Raw genomic sequence first — 16,609 nt, 5'->3', positions numbered from 1 at the left:
TGAGCAGAAAATGTAAGCTTGCAGCCCAGAAAGCAAATCATATCCTGGGCTGCAGCAGAGCCAGAGAGGGGATTCTGCCACTTTGCTCTGCTGAGACCTCACCTGCAGCACTGCATCCAGCTCTGGAGCCCTCAACATAGGAAGGACATGGACCTGATGGAGCAGGTCCAGAGGAGGACAGGAAAATGCTCAGAGGGTTGGAGCAGCTCTGCTGTGAGGACAGGCTGAGGGAGCTGGGGGTGTTCAGCCTGGAGAGGAGGAGGCTCTGGGGGGACCTAAGAGCAGCCTGCCAGTGCCTGAGGGGTGCTACAGGAAGGATGGAGAGAAGCTGTTTACAAAGGCCTGCAGTGACAGGACAAGGGGCAATGGGTTCAAGCTTGAGAAGAGCAGATTTAGATTGGATGTTGGGAACAACTTTACTATGAGGAACAACTTTACTATGAGGATGGTGGAGCACTGGAACAGGTTGCCCAGGGAGGTGGTTGAGTCCCCTGCCCTGGAGACATTCAAGGTGACCTGGTCTAGTGGGGATGTCCCTGAGGGGCTGGACTAGATGACCTCTAGAGGTCTCTTCCAACCCAGACCACTCTGACTCTATGCTAGGTCCACAGCAGACCTGCTTGAGACAGCCCTCCAGGAGCCACAACCACTGGCACTGAGCACCACTGCCCACGCAGGAAGGTCCTGCACGTGTCCCAGAGTGCCATGGCCACAGGCTTCTTGAACCATCCAGGGATGGGGACTCCACCACCTCCCTGGGCAGCCTCTTCCAATCCCTGACCACTCTTCACAGAATCACAGAATTAACCAGGTTGGGAAAGACCTCCAAGTTCATGGAGTCCAACCTATCCCCTAACCCTTCTAATTAACTGACTCATGGCTCCACCACCTCCCCAGGTAACCCATTCCAATGCCAATCACTCTTGCTGTGAAGAACTTCTTCCTAACATCCAGCCTGAACCTGCCCTGGCACAGCTTGAGACCTGGTCCCCAATTCTAGCATCAGTTCTAGGCACTTTCACAGATGCACAGAATGGTTTGGGTTGGAAGGGGCCTTGAAGAATCCAAACCCTCCTGCCCACGGGCAGGGACACCACCCACCAGTCCCAGGCTGCTCAAAGCCTCACCCAACCCACCCTTGAGCACCTCCAGGGAGGGAACATCCCCAACCTCCCTGGGTAACCTGTTCCAGTGCCTCACCACCCTCACTGGAAACAGTTTCTTCCTAATCTCCAGTCTGAATCTGCTCTCCCAAGCACAGCCACAAAGCAGTGAGCACCACAAGGGTGTCCTTCAGGCCATGCCTGCTGGGCTATCTTACAGCAGCTGATGCTGTCACCTCACACCTCAGCTTCTCTCTGCCCCTCACAGCCATCACCAGGCACAGAACCCCATGCATAAAGCAGAAAGCTCCTCATCAGCTTTCCAATGGCTGCTGCAGCCACCTCCATCTGTGTGCCTGGAACACTGCTCCAACAGAAGCAGCACCCAGCAGTTATTAGATGGCAACAGGAACTTAGAGGGTGTCTTTTCAGGGCTTACTGTCAGCCAAAGTGTCCACCAACAGCAGCTCCTAAAGTGGTATTGGTTAGGGCTACGTCTAAATAAAAGATGTGCAGCAGAAATCAGTGTTGGGGGTTGGAAGGGACCCCTGAGGAGCACTGAGCCCAAACCCCCCTGCCAAAGCAGCACCACCCAGGGCAGGGCACACAGGAATGCACCCAGGTGCGTTTGGAAAGCCTCCAGAGGAGACTCCACAACCTCTCTTGGGCAGCCTGCTCCAGGGGTCTGTCACCTTCACAGTAAAGAGGTTTTTCCTCACGCTGGGATGGAGCTTTCTTGGTTCCAGTTTGTGTCCAGTGCCTCTTGTCCTATCACAGGGCAGCACCAAAACAAACCTGGCGCCTTCTTCTTGACACCCATCCCTCAGATCCTTACATTAACAAGATCCCCTCTCAGCCTTCTCTTCTGCAGGCACAGGACAGCATCAAAATTAACCTGGCCCCTTCTTCTTGACACCCATCCCTTAGATCCTTACATTAACAAGATCCCCTCTCAGCCTTCTCTTCTGCAGGCACAGGACAGCACCAAAATGAACCTGGCCCCTTCTTCTTGACACCCATCCCTCAGATCCTTACATTAACAAGATCCCCTCTCAGCCTTCTCTTCTGCAGGCACAGGACAGCATCAAAATGAACCTGGCCCCTTCTTCTTGACACCCATCCCTCAGATCCTTACATTAACAAGATCCCCTCTCAGCCTTCTCTTCTGCAGGCACAGGACAGCACCAAAATGAACCTGGCCCCTTCTTCTTGACACCCATCCCTCAGATCCTTACATTAACAAGATCCCCTCTCAGCCTTCTCTTCTCCAGGCTAACCAGCCCCAGGGCTCTCAGCCTTTCTTCATAAGAGAGATGTTCAAGTCCCATCATCATCCTCATAGCTAGGTTGGTGCTAGGTTGGGCTGGATGAGCTTGGAGCTCTCTCCCATCCTGGCTGATCCGATGATTCTCCCACACCACTCAGGCAGAAGTGTGCAGGGCAAAGGGCTTGGTTTGGGTATGTTTTTTTTCCCCCTTTCCCATGCCTTGCTGGAAATAAAAGGGTGCTGTGTTTACATACTGCATACTGAGCATTGCCTACCCCAAGCCAAGGGGCTGTGCCTTGCCAACTCTTCCCTTGCCTACAATATGGCCATTAGAGGAGCCGGCATAGCATTAAGTCACAGAACAACACTTGGGAGAGTGGCAGTGGCTGCTTGCAGAGCTCCACCTGAAGGAGTGAGATGCAGTGCAGGAAAAACAAAGAGAGCAACTTGATGTCAGTGTGGTGGCAGAAGGGTGGTAAGAAGCACTCTGGGTTCATGGCCTCTCTCTAAACTACAGAACCAAGCACTGCACAGCTCACAAGAGAAGAAAACTTACAGGCAGGGAAGAAATGAAATCAAACCCAAAAATGATCTAAACCTGCCTTAAAATTGCTCTTCCCAACCTAGAGTCCTTGCAGGTCATCTGCTGTTTATTCTACATAGGACACTTGATTCCAGGATGTTCTTTCCAGCTGCAGCAGCTGCAAAATTGGCCTCCCCTCTGATTCAGAGTCTGTTGCTCTGCATGAACAGCACAACATCTTCCTGGCTCCAGCAAGCCCTCTTTTCCCCTCTTAGGAGCAGCAGATCTCACTTACCCCCAGCTCCAACTATCTTCCTGCACCTCATGTTTGTGATCTGGCAGAATGAGCAAGAAAGGTTGGAGAGAAGAGCTCACCACATCCTCTGAAGTAATGACTCTGCAAGCTCACACCGAGGTAGCAGAGAGCTGGTTTGTGTCTCTGACACTAGACTCGAGCAAGCCAATTTGTGTTCCCATTCTTCTTCTGCTTACTCTTCCACAACAGCTTCTACAGAGGCTCCCAACCTCAGGAACACTTCACAACACTTCCAGCCACAAGAATCACTGAGGTTGGAAAAGACCTTTAAGATCATTGATTCAAACCATTAACCCAGCACTGTCAAGCCCCACTAAACCATGTCCTAAACCACCCCAGGCTTGGTGCCACAAAGATACCAAGGGCAGGGCAACCAAAGGATGACAGGATAACAGGGGGTGCAAGGGACCCTAGGGTAACAGGGGGTGGAAGGGACCCTAGGGCAACAGGGGGTGCAAGGGACCCTAGGGCAACAGGGGGTGCAAGGGACCCTAGGAGATCACCGAGTCCAACCCCCCCCCTGCCAGAGCAGGGCCACACAATCTAGCCCAGATCACAGAGCAACACATCCAGACAGGCCTTGGAAGCCTCCAGAGAAGGAGGTCATTTAGCTATCAGCAATAAGCTATCAAGCAAGAGGTAAAAAGGCAGGTTGAGATCTAAAGCACTTTTAACACTGAGGTTTCCAAGAGGTTGTGCTGCTGAAGATCCCAAAAGCCTCCAGAGAAGGAGGTCATTTAGCTGTCAGCAAAGCAAAATCAGAGGTAAAAAGGCAGGCAGAGCTCTAAAGCACTTTTAACACTGAGGTTTCCAAGAGGTTGTGCTGATGATGATCTGCTGCTGATGATCTCAAATGCCTGGACCAAATACCTGTGACACCTATCAACATCAGCAGCCTTCTGAGCCAGCCCCAGGGGTGACCTCCCTCCTCGTAGCACGTTTCTGAGTAGCTTAATCCTATCGAGGTTGCCCTCAAATCGAACAAAGAGCAGGCAAAGCAGAAACCTGCTCCATGTTTTGTGCAAGGCTGGGCCAGGCTAGCACCTCTCAAGCACTTTTTGATCAGCACTCAGCAAGATTTGCTGCCCAAATTACCAGGGATGCTTTATTTGTTGTAACATAAGCATGTGAAAAGGAAGGGGGGAAAAAAAAGTAATAGATGGCAGAAACTCACTTCTGGTTAATAGTTTTAATTACTAAGTATATAAGCCTGCAAATCCTCTCATGGAAGTAATCTTTCAATAAGATTAATTCATGGAAATAGTCTCATTGAAAAAGGATTTGTATGACTGGACCCTAAAAAGCTTAATCACTTCTTCTTTTCTTTATTAAAGGCATTATTAGAACCATCCAAGAGGCACATTTAAAGCAGGGGATTATGCATTTACCAACCTGGTTAGCTTCAGAAAGCATCCTTCTAGGACTGACAAGTGCTTGGGGAACATGCTTCTGCAGTTCCTGTGGTTTCTCAGGTTAAGGCTGATTTGAATAAACTGAACAACCTGCTCCCTTCAAGCCCTGCACTTGGGCACGACTCCTCTTTCAGCACTTTTGGTTCCACTGATGGATGACTCAGCTGCTCCCTTCAGCTTCTACATAACAGCCTTGTGCAACACTGACTTCAAACAGCCAAACCCCTGCTTGCTTTTCACTGCTGTCCAGGTATGGCTAAGTGCTTTCAAGGCTCAGTGGTGCAGTGGTTCTCACTTTCTGTGCTACGTCTACACACCACAGAATTGTCAGGGTTGGGAGGGACCTCAAGGACCATCTAGTTCCAGCCTCCCTGCCACGGGCAAGGACACTTCTCCACTAGATCAAACTGCCCAGAATCACATCCAGCCTGGCCTTCAAAACTTCTTTCACAGAACCACAGAATCAACCAGGTTGGAAGAGAGCTCCAAGCTCATCCAGCCCAACCTAGCACCCAGCCCTGCCCAACCAACCAGACCATGGCACTAAGTGCCCCAGCCAGGCTTGGCTGCAACACCTCCAGGCACAGCAACTCCACCACCTCCCTGGGCAGCCCATTCCAATGCCAATCACTCTCTCTGGCAACAACTTCCTCCTAACATCCATCCTGAACCTGCCCTGGCACAGCTTGAGGCTGTGTCCCCTTGTTCTGTTGCTGGTTGTCTTCTTTCCTGGCATCCCAGTTTTTATTCTTTTCACCATTCCAGACAAAGCCAGAAGTAGCCACAGGAGGGCAAAAAGACTAAAAGTGGAAAAATGTCCAAAGAGAAGCAGTGGATTCCTTTACATCAGTTTTAAGACTCAACCTGACAGGGTGCTGGGGCATCTCATTTCTGCTACAGCATCCCTAGAAAGGTTGGACCTTTCTTACTCTTTTCACCACTCTAGACAAAGCCAGAAGTAGCCACAGGAGAGCAAAAAGATTTAAAGTGCAATAATCTCCCAAGAGAAGCAGTGGATTCCTCTACATCACTTTTGAGACTCAGCTTGACAGGGTGCTGGGGCATCTCATTTCTGCTCCAGCATCACCTAGAAAGGTTGGACCTTTCTTATGCTTTTCACCATTCCAGACAAAGCCAGAAGTAGCCACAGGAGAGCAAAAGGATTTAAAGTGGAATAATCTCCCAAGTGAAGCAGTGGATTCCCCTACATCAGTTTTAAGACTTGGCTTGACAGGGTGCTGGGGCATCTCATTTCAGCTACAGCATCACCTAGAAAGGTTGGACCTTGGGGCCCTTTCTAACCTGTCATTCTGTGAACTTAAGCCTGTGAGCTTAAGTTCTCCTCTTGGTATCTGCTCCTCTTTGCACAAGGGTCTTTATGCCCTTCTCCAATTGTCCCCTGCTCTGATGCCCTTGGAATGGTTAATGGTCTGGTATCACATTTGTTTGCTAATCCTTAAAATGCAGGAAACAGTCCTTTGGAGAGCTGGGAGTCTGTCACTGCCTCCAAAAAGCAGGAAGCATAACCGCTTGAAGGCTGACAGATGCTTCACCACCATGACAAGAAGCTGTTCCACAGGCTACAGCTCATGGAGCCCCTGAGTCAAGCCATATGGTCCTGAATGCCAAGACTGCCTGTCTTTCCCAGTCTATTGGGAGACACGGAGAGAGAGAGAGGGGGTGGGGGGGAGATGGTTTCTGCTCTGCTCTGCATTTGCAACAGCACTCTCTTGGCTTTAGAAGTTTACAGTTCTCATGAAACAAAACACTTGACCGCTTGCACTCATAAATCCTCATCTGTTTGCTGAAGAGGCTTTGCTTTAGGTTTCTGTTTCCCCTCTCCCCTGCAGAAACAGCTCTGCATGTCTGCTTCTGTGGGCTGCGATCACATCTTGTGACTTCGACGGCTGTCCACCCCGAGAGCAAATGAAGGCACATAACGAAGCACCGCGCATAAATGCAGCCCTTACGCTTTAAGAGGCTCTTCCCAGCTAATAAACTCCTCAGCATAGTTGACCAAGTTCGTCCAGAGGGTCTGAAACAACAGCTTGGAGGAGCACAAGGCATCTTTAGTCATCTAAAAGGGAGTAGCAGCAAGGGGTACACACTGTGAGGATTGAGAACTGGCTTCAGATAAATGCCAGCACGAAAATTAAGGCTCCAAGTTACCGCTCCTTAGCCGTGGGTACATCCTCCAGCGCTTTGGCTCGCTGAAACGTAAAGGTTCCCTTTCCCTCTCCCCCTCCTCACCCCAAGGAAAATTAAATCACCTCCTGAAAAACTACCGAACTGCCCAAAAGCCTTCAGAAAGGTATTTGAAAGGATGTTTTATGTCTTTTCTAACGACTGCGATGAAATGGCTTCAGGCTACCGGTGCGTGGACGACCCCAGCCGCCAAGAAATAGAAGGTAAAAATTATCTTGCTCCTTCCCAATCGAGAAGCGGAGGTGGAAGACAACCTCCCCCCCGCACCCCAGAGCAGGACCAAAGACCTCAAGTCTCAGCACCCAGAGCTTCCCCTAAGTCGACCAGCGCCTTGCAAAAGTCCAACCTTAAACTTTTCCTCTCTTGAGTCTCCCTCCTGGGCTTTTTCCTCTTGCAAAGTGACTTTATCCCACCACCACCACCCCCCAACTCTGTCCCCGTTCTTCCTTTCTGCTTTTAACGCACAACACATCGATTGCAAAGCGGAGAGATCACGGTGGGGACGCTCAGGACGGTACCGAGCGGCTCTCCTCGGCGGGGTGCGGGGAGGAACACGGGAGGGAGCCGCAGCCCCCGACGCGGTGCCGCTTGAACGGAGCCCCCCGAGCACAGCAGCCGCGGCCACCGCTGCCTCCCTCGGTTTCCCCTTGTCGCTCTCAGCTCGCCTGGTACAAAGCAGCAAGCGATTCGGTGAGGGCGATTTTCTTGCCTTCCGAGCTCTCCCCACCGCTCATCCAGCCGCTCGCTGCAACTTTTCCACGGGCTGCGGGCGCCGAGGGCAACACCGGCGGGGGGTTGGAACTAGGGGATCGCTAAGATCCCTTCCAACTTAAACCGATCCCTTCCAACCTGAACCATTCTACGACTCTGTTTGGTACTTTTTTTCTCCCGTCGTCACCGTGCCCCCCTCAAAATCGCTCATCAAGAGCGGCAGCTCCCAGCCTCGGAGCCTCTCACGTCCAGGGGCAGACCGGGAGCCATTATCACCTCCCTGCCGCGGGCACTGCTCCCTGCCCGCCGGGCTGCCCCGGCCCGCGGCCTCTCCCGTCCGCACCCGACCTTCTCCCGTCAGCGATCACCGAACTGCTTCGGTTGGAAAAGAACCTCTACGTTCATCGAGTTCAACCTACGACCCAGCACCCACATGGCCATTAAACACCACCTCCCGATGCTGTGTCCACGCGTTTCTTGAACACCTCCAGGGATGGGGACTCCGCCGTCTCCCTGGGCAGCCTCTTCCATCCCTGACCACTCTTGCACCAAATTATTGTTCCTCATCTCCAACATAGCCCTCCCCTGGCACACTTTCAGGCCGTTCCCACTCCTTCTAATCACCTGAGACTGGGCAGAAGAGACCCCAAAGGACATGAGACCGACCCCGCTTCACTCCAACCCTCCTTTCAGAAACTCGCAGAGAGCAACGAGGGTCTCCCCTTCAGCCTCCACGCTGAACAGCCCCCGTGCCCCCCCCCCGCCGCCGCCCGGCCTCACTCACTTGTGCCTTCTTCATAAGGAACAGCAGCGCTGCAGTCCAGCCCAGCCGGCCGTGTGCACACTCCCTTCAGCGGAACCGTAGCTCCAGCATAATGCACCAGCGGATAGTCCCCGCATTGGGGTTGCCCACGGCGAGCCCCGCGTTGCCTCCGCCTGCCGGATTCTTCTCTCTCCCCCCCACCCCCCCCCCCCCGCTGCCGCTGCCGCCGCCCTGCGTCCCACCTCGCCCCCGCTCCCCGCGGCCAGAAGCGCCCGCACTGAGCTGGAGCCGCCGCCGCAGCCCGGCCAGGGCTTTTATAGCTCGATCTGCCTTCAGCGGCGGCGGCGGCGGCAGCCCAGGCAGGGACACGCCTTTTGCCTTTGCCTTTGCCTTTGCCTTTCCCCTCCCTCCTTCCCTCCCTCCCTCCCTCCCTGCTGCCTGCCTGCCTGCCGCCGGGAGAAGCGCAGCCCAGGGAGACCCTACCGGGAGGGGGAAACCCGAGTGAACTTCGGGGAAGTTGGAGGCAGGGTCAGGCCGAGCCTCCTCCTTCCCCGCCCGGAGACCGGCTCGGAGCGTGGGGGGTGGGGGAAGGGCAGGTCGGTGCCTCCCTCCGGGGTTGTCTCCCTCACGATGCCCAGCGGCGACTCGGAGAGGCGACCCCAGCCCCCGCCGTGCGCTCTGGCAGTTCCCAGGGCAGCCTCCTGCCCCCGGCTCTGAGTTGTGTTGCCCTCCAGCCGCTGCCGGGAGAAGCCGGAGTCCCGGGGGGGAGTCCCCACGCTGCCCCCGCCGCGGGTGGGCTCGGACAGCTGGCAAGGGAGCTCGGAGGGCTGGCAGAGCGCTCAGAAGGCTGGCAGTGGAGGGCTGGCACTGGAGAGATGGCCGTGGGCTCAAAGGAGTAGCAGTGGGCTGGAGGGTTGGCAGGAAGGTTGGCACTGGAGAGATGGCCATGGGCACAAAGGAGTAGCAGTGGGCTGGAGGATTGGCAGGAAGGTTGGCACTGGAGAGATGGCCGTGGGCTCAAAGGAGTAGCAGTGGGCTGGAGGGTTGGCAGGAAGGCTGGCACTGGAGGACTGGCACTGGAGAATTGGCCGTGGGCTCAAAGGAGTAGCAGTGGGCTGGAGGGTTGGCATGAAGGCTGGAGCTGAAGGGCTGGCACTGGAGAATTGGCCATGGGCTCAAAGGAGTAGCAGTGGGCTGGAGGGTTGGCAGGAAGGCTGGCAGTGGAGGGCTGGCACTGGGAGAGATGGCCGTGGGCTCAAAGGAGTAGCAGTGGGGTGGAGGGTTGGCAGGAAGGCTGGCACTGGAGAGATGGCCGTGGGCTCAAAGGAGTAGCAGTGGGGTGGAGGGTTGGCAGGAAGGCTGGCACTGGAGAATTGGCCATGGGCTCAAAGAAGTAGCAGTGGGCTGGAGGGGTTGGCAGGAAGGCTGGCACTGGAGAATTGGCCATGGGCACAAAGGAGTAGCAGTGGGCTGGAAGGTTGGCCGGAAGGCTGGCACTGGAGGGCTGGCACTGGAGAATTGGCCGTGGGCTCAAAGGAGTAGCAGTGGGCTGGAGGGTTGGCAGGAAGGCTGGCACTGGAGAATTGGCCATGGGCATAAAGGAGTAGCAGTGGGCTGGAGGGTTGGCAGGAAGGCTGGCACTGGAGGACTGGCACTGGATAGATGGCCATGGGCTCAAAGGAGTAGCAGTGGGATGGAGAGTTGTCATGAAGGCTGGAGCTGAAGGACTGGCACTGGAGAGCTGGCAGTAGGCTCAAAGGAATAGCAGTGGGCTGTAGGGTTGGCAGGAAGGCTGGCACTGGAGGACTGTCATTAGGATGGAAGTTTGGCAGGAGGACTGGCAATGGGCTAGAAGGACTGGCAGAGCTCCTGGCGAGTGCCCAGTGTTCGCAGTGCAGCACACAGCAGCAGCAGCAGAGGTGGTGTCAGCATCCAGCAGGCAGCTCTGGGTTTGCCATGTCCCTTTCAGTGCTGCCTCCCTGCAGCTGCTGAGCAGGGAGTTAGGCACTGGAATAAACGTTTCACCTGGAGCTGGAGAACTTCTTTTACCTGCTGCAGCCACGGAAAAGTAGCTGAGCAGTGCCTCCTAATGCTTGTGTAAAGGTGATCCTGCAGCTCTTGTCACCCTTTGCATCCTCTCTGAAGGCTCTGTGCTTGGGAAAACTGACTGCTTGGAGTCCATCCCAGCAGCACTGACAGGGTTTGGGTCCTTTTCAGAGGGCACAGCTGTCGAGTTTGCACAGGCTCAGCCTTGGAGCTGAAAGGAGAGGGAATGGTGGAGGTAGCATTTCCTGAGACAGCAGTCCTGGGTGCTGATTGAAAGGCACGCTTAAAGCAGCGTGGGAGGGGAAGGTCTGCCCAAGTCATTTCCTAAGGGAATCGTAGCATCAGCCAGGTTGGAAGAGACCTCCAAGCTCATCCAGGCCAACCTAGCACCCAGTCCTGCCCAACCAACCAGACCATGGCACTAAGTGCCTCATCCAGGCTTGGCCTCAACACCTCCAAGGCACAGCCACTCCACCACCTCCCTGGCAGCCAATTCCAATGCCAAACACTCTCTCTGAGAACAACTTCCTCCTAACATCCAGCCTAGACCTGCCCCTGGCACAGCTTGAGGCTGTGTCCCTTCTTCTGTTGCTGGCTGCCTGGCAGCAGAGCCCAACCCCACCTGACTACAGCCTCCCTGCAGGCAGCTGCAGGCAGCAATCAGCTCTGCCCTGAGCCTCCTCTGCTGCAGGCTGCACCCCCCAGCTCCCTCAGCCTCTCCTCACAGGGCTGTGCTCCAGATTACATATGCTCAGAGTGCACAGAAGGGTATTTCATTGGAGAACTCAGGATAGTTGTAATCTAGGATTAGAGGTTTAGTTTTTAAAAGATAGGTTCCTGCCAAAGCAAAGGCACAGAAATAAGTTTGCATCCATCCCCAACTCTGTTCTAGTATCACGGAGTCAGAGTTGTGTTGGTTGGAGACCTCTTAAGTTCCAGTCCAGCTATCAGCCCAACCCCACCATGGCCACTAAACCATGTCCTCAGGTGCTATGTCCACAGGTTTCCTGAACACCTCCAGGCATGGGCACTCCACCACCTCCCTGTGCAGCCTCTTCCAATCCCTGACCACTCTTGCAGCAAAGAATTTTTTCCTCACCTCCAACCTCACCCTCCCCTGGCACAATTTCAGGCCATTTCCTCTCCTATCACCTGATGCTAGGGAGCAGAGCCCAACTCTCACCTCACTGCAGCCTCCTTTCGGGGAACTGTAGAGAGCAATGAGGTCTCCCTCAAGCTCTGTATCCCCACACTAACCACCCCCAGCTCCTTCAGCTGCTCCTTCTCAACCTTGCTCTGCAGACCCTTCCCCAGTTTGCTTACCACTTCTCTAGGCACTCCCCTCAATGTCCTTCTTGGAGTGAGTGGCTCCAGACTGAACCCAGGATTTGAGGTGTAGCCTCACCTGTGCTGTCATTTGAACGTCAGTGGAGGACAGAGAAGCATCTTTTGTCCTCCAATCCAGAAAAAAAAAACAACCACTGGGCTGATAATTTTTCTCTTACAGCATGAGAGTGGTGAGAGTTTTGTTCACTTCTTGCTTACCACCATGCTCAGAGTGAGGCTGGAGTGCTCAGCCAGCCCTTTGCCAGGCTGTTGGCTGTGCACATTGTCAGCCAGTCTTTGACAAGGCTCTTTCTCAAGCAGTGAAAGAAGCCTGCAAGAAGAAAAAGCTGAAGGACCACGCTCCTTGAAGCATATTTTGTGTGTCACCTCGTGGTGATCAAGCACAGCTGCTGCAGAGTCGACTCATGCAGCAAAGGGCCAGGAAATGAATGTCTTGTGGCATCCTTCCTCCTTGCAACAGTTTGGTCTCCTGGGGAGAAGCCCTGGAACATGGCAAAGAGCAACCTGACAGAGGAGTTACCTACCTTATGGAAAGCACTTCTGGCCTTTCTCCACCTTCAGCTCTGTCACAGTCTACCTTGTAATGACAGCAAGAGTTGGGGTTGTGCAGCCTGGAGAGGAGAAGGCTTGGAGGAGACCTTGGAGTGGCCTTCCAGGATCTGAAGGGGGCTATAGGAGGGCTGGGGAGGGAGAGCAGCCCTAAGGAAAAGCACCTGGGGGTCTGGGTGAATGAAAAGCTCAACAGGAGCTGGAGAGCAACCCTAAGGAGAAGGACTTGGGGGTCTGGGATGATGAAAAGCTCAACATGAGCTGGAGAGCAGCCCTGAGGAACAGCACCTGGGGGTCTGGGCTGATGCAAAGCTCCACAGGAGCCTGCAGTGTGAGTGCAGCCCAGACACAACCCTGTGCTGGGCTGCAGCAAGAGCAGTGTGGGCACAGGGCAAGGGAGGGGATTCTGCCCCTTGGCTCTGCCCTCCTCAGACCCCACCTGCAGTCCTGGGGGCAGTTCTGGAGCCCCCAGCACAAGCAGCACATGAAAGTGTTGGAGGCAGTGCAGAGGAGGCCACCAAGATGCTGAGAGGGCTGCAGCAGCTCTGCTCTGAGCACAGGCTGAGAGAGTTGGGTCTGTGCAGCCTGGAGAGGAGAAGGCTTCCAGGAGAGCTTGGAGTGGCCTTGCAGGATCTGCAGGGGGCTGCAGGAGGGCTGGGGAGGGAATACTGACAAGGTATTGGAATGAGAGGAGGAGGAGGAATGGGTTTGAAGTTGGCAAGAGGGGAGATTGAAAGTGGATGTTAGGAAAGGGTTCTTTGCAGTGAGGGTGCTGAGACACTGGCACGGGTTGAGGGTGCTGAGACACTGGCACAGGTTGAGGGTGGTGAGACACTGGCACAGGTTTCCCAGGGAGGTGGTGGAGCACAGAAGCACCCAATGTGATCAAAGATCACATTGGGTGCATCTGTGCTCCACCACCTCCCTGGAGATGTTCAGGACCAGGTTGGATGAGGCCTTGAGTGACCTATTCTAGTGGGAGATGTCACTGCCTATGACAGGGATTTGGAACTGGCTGATCCTTGAGGTCCCTTCCAACCTAAACCATTCTATGATTCTATAACATCAGAAGACAGCAGCAACTCACCCTCTTCATTTTTTTCTTTGGGGGGGAGGGTGTTAACTGATGAAGGTTTTCATCCCATGTGTGCCAAGAGGGGTCTGATTCATCTGGGGTTGCACTCCAAGACACTACATCAGCTTCCATGTGTGATCTGGAAAGTGGTGCAGTTTGTTCAGGCCAGGGAGACCTGCTGGAGAGGGACTGATGGCATGCCTCTGCTTCCTTCTATGGTGAGGGAGGTTGCAGGGATGAATGATGCCCATCCAACTGTTCCTGGCATTCAGTCAGGAAGAGACCAGAGTATATATTGGAACAGGCAAACTGGCTTGGTTCCAATCCTCCAGTTTGCATGTAACCATGGTACACCCTGCTGTGGTGGTTGCTAATGGGTTGTCTTCAGTAGTGGTAAGCTCAATTTACCCAAGTCCTCTGTGCTCTGTCTGAACTGGTGGAATTCTCAGCTCAGGAGGACAATTTAAGCTCATTAACAGAGGTTTCTCTGCTTGCTTTGGTTGGAGGATCAGCAGTTGGAGGATCAGCAGCTGGAGGATCAGGAGTTGGAGGATCAGTAGCTGGAGGATCAGCAGCTGGAGGATCAGCAGCTGGAGGATCTGCGGCTGGAGGATCAGCAGTTGGAGGATCAGCAGTTGGAGGATCAACAGTTGGAGGATCAGCAGTTGGAGGATCAACAGTTGGAGGATCAGCAGTTGGAGGATCAGGAGTTGGAGGATCAGTAGCTGGAGGATCAGCAGTTGGAGGATCAGCTGCTGGAGGATCAGCTGCTGGAGGATCAGGAGTTGGAGGATCAGTAGCTGGAGGATCTGCGGCTGGAGGATCAGCAGTTGGAGGATCAGCAGCTGGAGGATCAGCAACTGGAGGATCAGCAACTGGAGGATCAGCTGCTGGAGGATCAGGAGTTGGAGGATCAGGAGTTGGAGGATCAGCAGCTGGAGGATCAGCAGCTGGAGGATCTGCGGCTGGAGGATCAGCAGCTGGAGGACCAACAGCTGGAGGATCAGCAGTTGGAGGATCAGGAGTTGGAGGATCAGGAGTTGGAGGATCAGGAGTTGGAGGATCAGCTGCTGGAGGATCAGGAGTTGGAGGATCAGGAGTTGGAGGATCAGCAACTGGAGGATCAGGAGTTGGAGGATCAGGAGTTGGAGGATCAGCAGCTGGAGGATCAGCAGCTGGAGGATCAGCAGCTGGAGGATCTGTGGCTGGAGGATCAGCAGCTGGAGGATCAGGAGTTGGAGGATCAGCAGCTGGAGGAACAGAGTGCAACTCTGATCAGCAATTGCACTAAGCAGTCCTAACTGGGAAGAATTCTCTCTTCCCTAATGCCTGCTGTGGAGTACTGGAATTAAAGAGTGGTTGAACTTATCATAGATTCAAGCAGGTTGGAAGAGACCTTCAAATTCATCCAGTCCAACCTAGCACCCAGCCCTGGCCAATCAACCAGACCATGGCACCTTCCAGCACCTCAGCATCTCTCTGCGATGGAGGAGCCCAGACCTGGACACAGCACTGCAGGGGTGGCCTGAGCAGTGCTGAGCACAGGGGCACAAGAACCTCCCCTTGTCCTGCTGCCCACACTGCTCCTGAGCCAGCCCAGGATGCCATTGGCTCTGCTGCCCACCTGGGCACTGCTGCTCCTCTGCAGCTTCTCTCTCCCACCACCCCCAGCTCCCTCTCTGCCTGGCTGCTCTCAGCCACTCTGTCCCCAGCCTGCAGTGCTGCTTGGGGTTGTTGTGGCCAAGGTGCAGAACCCTGCACTTGTCCTTGTTCAATCTCATCCCCTTGGCCTCTGCCCACCCATGCAGCCTGGCCAGGTCCCTCTGCAGGGCTCTGCTACCCTCCAACAGCTCCACAGATGCTCCTAGCCTTGGTGTCACCTGCAAACTCACTGCTGCTGGACTCAATCCCCTGCTCCAGATCATCAATAAAGACATTGAACAGGCCTGTGCCCAGCACTGATCCTTGGGACACACCACCAGTGCCAGCTGCCAACTGCATGTGGCACCATTCACCACCACTCCAGCCAGTTCTTGACCCATTTCAGATGTCCTTAGATCTTAGACCTTGCTGTCCTTAGAGGGCTTTTCCATCCCAAACCATTCTATGCTTCTAGCATCTTTGTGTGATGAAGTCTGATTCCATTAGGAGTGCAGGAAAGAAGCTTAGGTAAGAAAGCAAAGGACTTCCTAGGCTGAGCAAGAGAAACTGCATCATCAGGATAAAATGAGTTAAGTTCCTGACCCCCTCCCTGCTCCTCTGGGGATTGTTGGGTTAGACTTTGACTCACCTCCTGGTTGGAAACCTTCTTTTCATTTGAAGCCCAGTGCCTTCCTTGTTAATTTATGCATCTTTGTTCCTGGGCCAGAGCTATCCTTTACCATAAATAGTTCTTTCCATTCCCTACCACTTTTTGATCCTCTTGCCCAAAACTACTGGCAATATGTGCATTCATAAATAAAAAAGGGAGACAGAGCATGGGCTCAAGCCCTGGCATGTAGTTGTCTCTGGAGTTTCAGTTTTATCACTCCTTTTTGGCATGGTTTTTGGTCTGGCCAAATGATGCTCTCCAAAGCCTGAGGAAGACTACACGCCAGGACCTGTTTCTCTAGCTCTTGCTTCCCTCCCCTCTCCTCCCCATCCAGGCATGGATGCAAACCACTCTCTGCCACTTAACCCTTGGGGCCAGAGAATAGGTCAAGGCTTAAAGCTGTGGTTTTTGATTGCCTCGTTTAAGGCACACACTAAAATAGTGCTTGCAAATTAAGCTTGGAGGGGAGGGAGGGAGGGGAGAGGAGAGGGGAGAGGAACAAAATTTGGTGGAAGAGGTATTCAGGAAAAGCCCAGCCACAGCACCTGTGAAGTAGAAGTCAGCTTTCATTCTGGAATTTGCTCCTTTTTGAGGTTTGGAAATGCCATCAAAGCATTCTCTTAACACAAAGAGGAGGAGGGGGGTGGGGAAAAAGTGATCATGAAGGAATTACCTCATGATGAAATATTCTGCCCTTTGCTAGGAGGGTTTCTGCTGCTTGTTGGAGCTCACCAAGGGAGTGAGATCCTTTCCAGTGAGGGTAGTGAGACACAGGAACAAGTTGCCAAGGGAAGTTGTGGATGCTCCCTCCTTGGAGGTGTTCAAGGCCAGGTTGGATGAGGCTTGAGCAGCCTGATCCAGTGGAAGGTGTCCTAGGGGGGTTGGAATTAGGTGATCTTCAGGGTTCACAGAATCAGTCAGGGTTGGAAGGGACCACAAGAATCATCTAGTTCCAACTCCCTGCCCTGAGCAGGGACACCT

General features: G+C 53.9%; 1 protein-coding gene across 1 annotated transcript in view; it reads right to left on the bottom strand.

The window, feature by feature from the left end:
- Positions 1-8,457, bottom strand: part of KITLG (KIT ligand) — an 80,781-nt gene extending 72,324 nt beyond the window's left edge. The window contains exon 1 of the mRNA XM_064154937.1: positions 8,322-8,457. Within this exon, the coding sequence (XP_064011007.1) occupies positions 8,322-8,336 (15 nt within the window). The 5' untranslated portion in view covers positions 8,337-8,457. The remainder of the gene's footprint in view (positions 1-8,321) is intronic.
- Between the last annotated feature and the right edge of the window lie 8,152 nt (positions 8,458-16,609).

This window comes from Pogoniulus pusillus, chromosome 15, assembly GCF_015220805.1.
Source record: "Pogoniulus pusillus isolate bPogPus1 chromosome 15, bPogPus1.pri, whole genome shotgun sequence".
Taxonomy (NCBI): Eukaryota; Metazoa; Chordata; class Aves; order Piciformes; family Lybiidae; genus Pogoniulus; species Pogoniulus pusillus.
Note: the sequence above shows the minus strand (reverse complement) of the source record. Positions and strands in the feature narration are given on the sequence as shown.